The 10,348-nt window shown below is 42.1% G+C and overlaps 1 protein-coding gene across 3 annotated transcripts in view; it reads left to right on the top strand.

Moving 5' to 3' along the window:
* Positions 1–10,348, top strand: part of samd11 (sterile alpha motif domain containing 11) — a 94,553-nt gene that overhangs the window by 33,911 nt on the left and 50,294 nt on the right. For 2 of the 3 annotated variants that reach the window (XM_008318816.3, XM_008318815.3), the window contains exon 1: positions 8,628–9,806. In XM_008318816.3, coding sequence (XP_008317038.1) covers positions 9,092–9,806 — 715 coding nt within the window. In that variant the 5' untranslated portion in view covers positions 8,628–9,091. Of the gene's footprint in view, positions 1–6,505; positions 6,571–8,627; positions 9,807–10,348 lie in introns of those variants that run through there. The other variant, XM_008318817.3, reaches the window with a different exon arrangement.

Here is a 10,348-nt window from a genome sequence, read left to right as displayed (position 1 = left end):
AACTAGTTCAGCTGTTCAAGCAGTGCCGTACTTTGATGATATACAGAAAGCTACTCTACTGCAACATTATATAGTATTGTATTTTCATATTGTTGACTTTGTGACGCGTACACATCAGTTTCACTGTGATATTTAGTGTCTTGGGAAAGTTTTTTTTTTATCATTTACTTCACAGTATTTTCCCTTTTTTAAGATGAATTATGAAGCCAGTTTTTGCCCCTCAAGTTCCTTTAGTTCTAACACAACAGGTTATTTTAATGGGTCGCCATCACTTTTGTGTGAAAACCAAAGCTAAACTCAGCACTTTCACATAAGCCCCACATAAAACTACTTGGAGCAAAAGTACGACTTTTGAAAGTCGCTGACACCGAAAGTCTACAGCACAGAACATTAAGCTGTGAATAAGCATTCGTCCTCATCGGCAGCAGATACTGCTGCCATAGGCACACTCTAAATGAAAACCCATTCTACGCACACTCTTCAAATAAATTCAAGAGAAACATTTGACAAACTGTCCTCAAAAACATGTAATGTGAGCTCTGTACAGCAGTGTGACAGTGAAGCCTCGTGTCCCTGCTCCAACTGCATCTTTGTAGCAGAGAACAACGCAGGTCAAACAAACCCCCCTCTCTGAAAGACCTCAAAGACTGAAATGCTGAGGCTGATCTGACCTGAGGACAAGTTTGTGTTTTGCTCTTGATGTGAAGATCATGAAATAGACAAAAAGTTGGCTGTAACAGGTATAAATGCTGCGCAGACTCTGATCAGATATGTTTGAGCCAACGCAGGACCATATGTAGACTTGTTCTGGGTGTGCCCGACCCTCTGTGCTCTGTGCCCCCGGGGGAGAGATCGGCCAGGGCGGCTCGCTAATTGAAATGTGTTGGCGACTCATTGACGTCTCGGCTCCAGTTTCAGGGCTATTTCGAACCGCGGGGCTGATTACTGGTTTCATATCACACAGGGAAAAAAAATCAATAGTAGCTGAGAGAGCCGGGGTTTATTCTTCAGACACAGACATTAATGCTGTGCCGAGGATCTATTTGATATTTGTCATTTTGTCTGTGCGGATCAAGCTGAACTGGAGAATAAATCCAGATTGCTCAGTGATCACTTGTACGTCTGGTGTAGAGTTTCCATGGGAATGTTCTGATTCAAAACAATGTTAATGGGGCTCAACAGGCGAAAGGATTAGTTTAATTTCTCAATTTGGCTCAGAAGCTCTTGTGTATTTTTTTTTCTATTGTCTGCAAAAAAAAAAAGTTGCACTCTGAGCAAAGCAGTACAAACCTAAAATGGTTTCTGATTCAAATGACGGAGTGTTAGCATCTGGTGTGAAAGGAGAGATGAAAATGTAGATGTAAAATTAAACCCTGGCTTGAGAAGTGGTACGGTTGTTGTACTTAAGTGGAACTTATAGGTATTTTTAAGACAAATCCTCTAATAGGATACTAAAATTGGCTAATAGTTGTAGTTGTTAGTAGTAACTAAAAATTACCCCCCCCAAAAATTTTGAAAATTTAGAGCTAGCCTAATAATACTAAATTTGACCAAAATAAGTAAAATAAGTAAAAAAGTTAAAACAAAAGTAGATAAAATGTATACTAGAATAACAGTAAGATTTGTTAAAATATAGACTACCCTGATATAAAAATGGCTTGCATTGTTAAGTTTTTGTTATTTTTAGAATATATTGCCTGTAAAACAGACCAGTTGGGTACGGGGGAAGGAAGACACTCCAGTAGTTACTGTAGACTGTAGGTCTTGATTTTCTAAGAAACACTTATTATTATCACATGAAAAGACTGATTCTATCCTCAACTTCCAGACACACAATCTTGTCTATTGATTGTTTCAGTACAGATTGGTAGCTACTCCATTTTTGAAATACAATAGAACTAATGAATTCAAGTTTGGTCAGCAATACATCCACTCAACACTGAATGAAATCAATTCTGTCAGTAGTGTACCAAGTATTTAGCACAAAGTTCCTACTACCAAGCTGCTCTGCACAATCTTAATACCTCACAATAAGGACCGTCTTTGTGTTGGCCATTGTTTTGAGATTGTGTTCCCGGCGCCTGATTTGGCTCTAAATTACACCTATGTACGGCGCAGCTCATATCAGTGGCTTCTCTTCTTATTGCATTGTCTGAAATCACCGAGGCGAATCTCTTGAAGGCTAATGTAGCCCACTATCTTGGCTTTGGCAGTCGGCGCTGCTACCCTTCAAACACAGAAGTGAGCCCTTTGAAAAATGGATTGCGGAAGAGATAAGAAATAATTTATGTTCCTATCACTGCCTCGCACAAATATGGCGGGGAATACTCTGCCAATAACTCCCACAAACTCAGAGAGGCACGCTATCTTTTACTGCACAAATTATTAACGGCGTTGGGGAGGAAGGAGAGACGCTGTGCATTTTTTTGCAAAGATAGACCTGGATCATTGCTCACTGTTTCTTTTTGAGTTCACCACAGAAGTCTTTTATTTAAAATATATGCAATATAAGTCTTAATACAAAATTAATTTGAAAAAAAATTAAGCTTTATGTTCTATCAAAGTGAGAGTTTTAATGTAGACAAACACTGGCTGTAAAATCGTCTTTTTCAAACTGTGTGTGTGTGTGTGTGTGTGCTACCCATATGCTGTATGTTTGTGTGTGAACAGGGAATGGAAGGAGGGAGGAAAGTGGGGAGGGAGTCCAGAGGGGAGTGTTGAGGGAGGATACTCGGGGTCGGGTGTCCGCTCGCCTCTGTCGGCTGGCGTTGACAGCTACAGACGCTGGGCTAAAATGAGAATCCTCTTGGGCCGCCTGCCTGCCCATCCAGCAAGAAAATAAATCCCATGTGGAAGAGCCGTTGTGTGGGATCACAGACAGCCGCCTGACCCCCCAGATCAGCCGGGGGGAGGCTAAGGGCGCCGGCACGACAGCCTCAACTCCCCCACCTCACCCCCCCTGTCCTGGGTCTAATGTTACTCTGCCTGTTTGCCAACCCTGAATTCTGAAGTTCCACTCCTGAGCTCCTGAGCTTTCTCACTGTTTCACTAAAGTTTTAGGCAATTTTTTGCATCAGTGTCTGGATAAAGCTCTTAAGGCCTGAGAATCACTATAAGAAGCACACTGTCGAAAAATAAATCAAAAAATGGTAAAACAAATGTAAACCTTAAAACTGGTGTAAAGTGACCCAAACAAGCTTGTGGAGACACACTGCTAATGAAACGTGTGGAAATATGTGCTGTTTAGTTCTATCACCAGATGGAGTTTGTTGAAATGCTGAATGTGGAGCTCTCCAAAGACTCTGTCAGAATTTTACTGCACTGATCCAGATTTTCCCCTCTCTAATGTGAGATGTTTCTCCATGTCTGCTAGCGTTGCACACTCAAATCCCTGAGACAGAATCCCCCAAACAATTTTCTGATATTAAATTCCTCAAATTCCACCTAAAGGGAGGCAAACTCCCTCCAGGACCACTGAGAAGTTTGGTTTCTAGATAAAAAGGAGAGTGAGTCAGCAAAGGTAGCATCGTCTTGAAGGAACAAATAAACTTAATGAGTGTGAAGTGCAACAACAGAAGGTTGACCTGAAGCAAACATGTTGTCTCCCTTTTTCTTTTTCTGTTTTGCTTTTATTGAGCAAAATAACACAGATTGGTGGAACAAAAGGTACAGAAGGAAAAGGTGGGTTCAAAGAGTCATGGATTTAGAGGTAAAATGTGTAGTGTTGACCCTAACATTTTCATTATAATGACTTTAAATTGAACTATATAACACAGTTGATTTTTGAAAATACTAATCCCAGGTCACAAGCCATGTATGACGTGGTGGCAGACTAAACAAATTTAGCTGTAAGACAATAAAGCAAATTATTTTTGGACTCTCTGGTCAGTCTTTTTCCTCGTTATCTTTTCATATCAAATCAAAACAACATCATGTTTTTGTGTTAAAAACACCACAGCGGTAATAAGGAGCTAAAGATCATCTGGAAAAGTATTAAGGTTGTTAAAAATAGTACCAAACCAGTAGAGCATTTATTTTCCAAGATAGCGCCGTCCATCTGTCCATTTCCTATATACTGTCTATGGTTTGAACAGTCACATTTCTGTGAAAACATGTTGAGATGCTCCTAGTTCTCCACGTCTTGGCTCAACTCCATGTTAAAAAAGTTACTTGTTGCTTTTCTTTTTTAACTTCTTTTCTGTGTTCTCCCTTCCTGTGTAGGCCTGGCCTTGCTTTCTGCAGAAACTCATACTCTGCTTTAAATAGTTAATTACTCTCGCCGTGTCTACGACGCTGTCTGGGTGTGGATGGAGGGGGAGACAGCGGAGGAGGGAGAGGGGGAGAAGAGGGAGACTTTTCTGCTTGTCTTCCTTTCTTTTTTCCAGCAGGGGCAGGCCTATATATTTTGCAGCTCATGTCTGAAAGGCTGGCTCCAAGCACTTGGGGTGGGCTCTGGCTCTCTGATGGTTTTCCAGTGAGTATTTGTCAGGTCAGACTGTGCACCGCCCGGCGGTCTCCGCTCCTCTCCCCGGGTTATTTATTACCTCTCTCCCCCGCCGGCAGTGCTGCGGCTCCGGGGCTGCTGCCAACAACCAGCAGAGGCGGGGGCCGGGGGAGGGGGGTTTCTGCCTGACGGTCAGAGGAAGAGAGAGAAGGGAGAACACGCATGAGGAAGGAGAGAGTTTGTGCCTCATTACATGGCCAAGTAACCCTGCTAGACGTTTTCAGCAAACATCATTTATGGTTTGCAAACATATGACTGATGGCAGAAGTCCAGAGGTACTACTGTCTGATTCCTGTTGTGCAGTTGAACTATATATCAGGTTCTTCTCTTACTGTAAAACTAAAGGCAGTCACACATTAACACACCTTGTGTCACCTTTGGTGCTAAAGTGATTAAACAATTACATGTACAGCAGATAAACAGGATCATTGAAATGGTTCAGTGATTACTTGCATTGTCAAAACTAATCTTATGACTAAAGAGGTTGTTGTGACAATAGGAAAAACATATTAACTGTTTGTCTGATTGAAACCGTGCAGTAGAATAGCATGTTAGCCTGAATTATTACCTTAAGAGTAAACAATGCTACATTGGAATCACACTCCCAGATAATGTGATTTCTCTACATATACATCCTGTTTTGAACAGGGAGGTGATGAGCAGACGAGTCTGCTGTCAGTATTTAAAAGTTGTATACAATACAATTGATTTAGCTGCTGAGTCATGTGGATATAATAAAGCTAAAGCCTAGGAACAAAGAGTAAAATTAAAAACATCAAGAAGCAACAGTGTAACCCTAGAAAATGGATACAATAAAAAAATGACACAATCTCTCTTGTTCTATAGGGCTGTACACCTCCAACAATGCCCTATTAAAAAAGGGCCTGATTAACAATCTCTTGTATGTATTAATCATGATACTTGAAGCTAGGCAAAGCTTTGCTTTTAGAACCCTCAACATTTATTTCTTAACAGAATCTTAGCTAAGTTACATTACTATCACCTGACTTCTATTAAACTTTTCTCTGTTTATCACGCAGAGCATGTCAAGTAACTAACTACCTCTCTCAGAACTGGCTAACTTGCTAACAGTACTAGCCGAATACAAAAACACAATTAACCAAAGCTTAACTCAAGGTTAGCATAAACACAAAAAGTTAACAGAAAAGGACAAAGTAAACAGAAAGTATTTAATGTGTCAAATACTAAAATATAATAACCAACAGAAAAGGTTTTTACTATTTTATTAAGGTGACTGAAATTGATTTTTAATAGCATAATTATGGAAAATACATAACTAAGTGTAACTAGTAACATTAAAAGTAAGCATAAATAACATGGAAACATATTTTATAGGGACAAAACTGTAACATCCAACTTTGTTCTTTAGGTCGATTGTCAACATCAAATGTACTGAATTGAATGGGTTTCTATTTGTTACTACGCAGTAAAGGCAAAAACACTAGCTGAAGAAAAGGTCAAATGAGGTTTTACCATCACATCAGATATTTTTCAGACTATGACTGAAGGGCTGATGGAAAATTTTACTCAGTTAGCAAAAGACAATCTCTACAGATGTGAAAGTCGAGGTGTCGTCAGCATACAACTTTGGGGAATCACTCCGCGATGAGCCATCAGGTGTGAGTCACACACTCAGACACAGGCCGTGGGTGTAGGAGTGGGCATGGGGTCCCCTCTATGACTGACGGTTTCACCAGGGCTCTCCCGACGCTGCAACTTTCAGCGCCCACACAGCCATCAACAACATTTCCATCCACAGGTTTCCATGTGTTTCACGAAGAGACAATCAAATAGTTTCTCTTTTGAAACATTGCGTTCCACTTCCTAGAATAAGGTTTTGTAAACATACACCACAAATGTCAGCGGCTCATGATTTATGTCAGTGCTACTACTCTGTGTCCTTACCAGCATTTAGCAAGTGACATAACGAAAAATCTTGTTTTTCATTGTTTTTTCTACTTGTCTGTGTTCCCTGTAAAGGTGGATGTCCGAAGAATTACAAAATGAATTTCCTTCTAACAGTCCTGCTCTTCAGCTCCAACAGGGTAAAGTATCAAGGTGTTCTCAGTTATCATCTGTGGTGACGCTGCTGGCATATGTTTTTGTAAACGTCTGCTGTATGTTTGCCCAGTGTTGGCTGTAGGTTTAACAGTAGTTCTGGCCAGGCTGTGGTCTCTGGCCGCTCCGAGCACCGCTTCCGTCTGTGGTGTGGCTCAACTCCTCTGTGTGTGTGTGTGTCAGAGTCAGTTTGGGCTGATTTATAGGCCCCTAACACACAGCACTTTGGACCCCGCCTCTAATGCTGGAATGGCTATTCCATGTGTTGTGGTGGATCCACCTGGGTGGTTCTCCACTGATGGGGGTCAGATGTGTCCTCGCTCTGCAGCTTCAGGATCTCAAAAGGGAACATGTTCTGAAGATTGAATGGAGAAAATAAAAACTAGGGTTCAAACAAAAGAAACAACATGAGGTAACATAAACCTGAGCGAGTCGTTTATTCATTCAACATTTGTTTTCTACCACTTCATTCTTTTCATGTTCCCTGGAGGAGCTGGAGCAAATCCAAGCAGTTATTGGCAGGGTGGGGGTTACACCCCGGACAGTTCACCAGTTCATGATAGTCAGGGTCATATTACACAACAAAACAACCATTTACACTCGTGTTCACGCCTGTGGTCAATGGCTAGTGAACAAGCCTACTTCATACAGAAATACCATCAGTTACCGCGCTGTAGCAAACTGATGATCTTCATGTTCTGAGGCAAGAGCACTCACCATCTTTCATTGTATGGCCCTAGTCATCTAAACTGTCAGAATTTATTTTTTTATACCTATCTTTATTGTTGATCAAATAATGAAGGTGAAAACACAGAGTTTAATCTTTAATGCTGTGGGGATGTTTTGAAAAGAAGGCTTAGAAAACTACACCTGATTCACATTAAGGAAAAAAAATATTTCAACCTTTCTGTGAAGTTAAACCTTAAATATAACAAAAAGGTTTTATTTATTTATGTAAAACAAGGTCTTTTCATGCATTAGAGCAGCTTCAACATGGCTGACCAAAGTGACTGCAGCAGGTGAGTCTCTGTGGTGTGAGTGAGGGCGAGTTAGTGTCACTGTAGGTGGTGTAGAACAAATAGGTGGTTTATTTTAGACGTGAGAGAGAATAAAACACCCAGTGTGCAGACCGGTGGCATGATGTCATGGGTAGATCTGCTGGTGGCCTATGACGTGTCAATCCAGGCTCTGTCTCTGTACTCTGCAGATAAAGGTCAGATGTAATGTCATTTCACCAGGAAGTAATTCACCAAGTTCTGAAATTATTTTCTAACTCTGTAGCAGTGGTGAACCTTGGCTTATTCCAAGCTAACCTGCTAACAATTTGAAACTAACTTAGCTAGCTGATATTAGCCAACCATGTCATGGTTATTTACAGGATGAATTAAATAAAGTTACTTAATTTTTTTATATGTGTTGCATAAAATGAACTACATGGACTTGGAGAAACAGTCTGTCTCTGGTTCGATTGCATCGTATAGTTATTTAGTTATATTGTGAATTTATTCTTATTAATATATTACTATTTTATAATCTGACATATTTTTATCTTATACCATTATAACTTTATTCTAATATATTGTTGTATATTGTTGTGTTTTCACTCTCATGTAGTATTACGACTTTTTATTTTAGTTCAGTTCAGTACAACTTTTCTCATAAACCTGCGACTGGATTCCTGTAAACTAACACCATTTTAATTGTAATATTACAACATTAATATTATATATTTATAACTTTATAGTCACATAAAGAGACTTCAGTCTCAGTGTAATCCCCCAGGTAAAAACGAAGGTTAGAGAAAGGGATATAACAAAAATAGCTGCTGTCACGAGGTTTAGATGGAGCTGCCGGGCTGTACGCGTGTGTGACTTCCTTTCTGATGGTTACTGCTGTGTGGCGTGTGCTACAGCAAGGACGGTCGTCCCTCAGCGTCCCCCCTGCTGTCCTCAGGTTTCTGCCGAGCCTCCGCTGTTTAAATGGGCCAAGTTTGAGAGGCGGCAGAGAGTCATAGAGGCAGAGAGTCATAGAGAGAGAGAGAGAGAGAGAGAGAGAGAGACTGCAAATCTCTGGTCTGAGTCTGTGAACTTCAGCGACACCAAACCAACTCTTTACAAACCTTCAACAGTATCAGTGTGGAACAAATACTGCGGACATCTGATAAGTCTGCTGTGTTTGGTTTATAGCCCCGGTTTTTGATTAATACCATATGTCACACTAGTTTAATTGTCAGTAGGAATATGGTTTTAATTTTTTTATAAATAACTTTTTGGCTGGGAAACTATATCCTGGCCACGTGTAAACTCCTCACAAGTGAGTCTGTGAGCGTTGTGATAAAATCGAATTAAAACCAGATTCATTTTGAGCTTCTAATTAGTGGATATTGAGGAGGGGGAGGTGGGGGAGTCTTACTTTAAATGTTACAAACAGAGATGGAGATGAGGTCTGGTGATGTCCGGGGCGCCGCAGCAGCAGCCTGTCAGGTATGAGCAGAGCCAGTGTGATTAAATGTGGGAGGTAGAATCAGTGAGGCTGGCAGAGAGCGCTGCTGCCGCTGCGAGCTGCAAACTACTGAATGGGAATCTATCCGGCAACTTCAACACACCGCTGTCTGACGGCGACGCGGGGGCTCTGCTGCGTAAAACCAAGCGCTGCGTCTCGAAGTCTGGCTCAGCCCAACTCACAGACGGACAGGACGCTCAAGTTGGATCGGGCGAGCAGCTCCTCACTTGTTCTCGTCGGCGCTCGGCTCCAGCCACGATCATGCCTGCCATCAAGAAGGAGCGGCTGGATGGAGATGACATGGCACTGACCGCCTTCAACCAGTCCGAATACCTGGCCCCTTTAAATGCCGCCGCCATCCCCGTGGTGACCCCTCATCCGCCGCCCTACGACCACATTTTCGCCCATCATCGCGCCTACTTGGGGCTCCACGACTCCACGGCGCTGCATCATCACCAGCATCTCCACCATCACACGGACGACTTGATGCTGGAGAGGTTCTCCTCCATCCCCGACTTCCAGCCGTTCTTCGACAACGGGGAGCCGTGCATCGAGGTGGAGTGCGGAGAAAACAAGGCTCTACTTTATATCAATAAACTGTGTCAAGGCAGTAAAGGACCTTCAATTAAATACAGAGGCGAGTGGCTCACCCCCAATGAGTTCCAGTTTGTCAGTGGACGAGAGACTGCCAAAGACTGGAAACGGAGCATACGACACAAAGGTAAGAGGGAGCTGCTCACAGGGCGCACCGGTGTCCGTGGTTTACACGCTTGTTTCCGGGCACAAACTTGGGTCAGGTCTGGTGGTCTGGTGCTGTGTTTCGGAGTGAAAGGGTTACAGTAGTCAGTGCGCAAGGAGACGGGAGAGAGACACACTCATACACGCAAACACATGCACACACAAGCCAAGGCTGGGACACAGAGTTTGGGCTGCGATCGGTAGGCATGTGGAGCAGACCGCACCGCTGCTGAACTGGAGTGAAGTTGGACGTAGGTCAGTAACAGACAGTAAAGTTGTTTATGGTCTTTATGGGGTGGATTGTGTCTTTGGGTGCTGCGTGTGTGCGTATCTGTAGTAGCATTACCATTGTTTTTGGTGGAAATGTGGTTTGTTTTATTCAGAGATTCAGATTGAAGCCAATGTCATATTTCTGCTTCAGATTAGGGATTCACACTTTGTGAGGATTTCTTTAAGGAACTAAACTACCAAAAAACAGATGGACATTGTGTATGATGTATTTCACATGTTGACATCCACTGCACA

This window comes from Cynoglossus semilaevis, chromosome 10 (assembly GCF_000523025.1).
Source record: "Cynoglossus semilaevis isolate Cse_v1.0 chromosome 10, Cse_v1.0, whole genome shotgun sequence".
In the NCBI taxonomy this organism is placed as follows: Eukaryota; Metazoa; Chordata; class Actinopteri; order Pleuronectiformes; family Cynoglossidae; genus Cynoglossus; species Cynoglossus semilaevis.
Note: the sequence above shows the minus strand (reverse complement) of the source record. Positions and strands in the feature narration are given on the sequence as shown.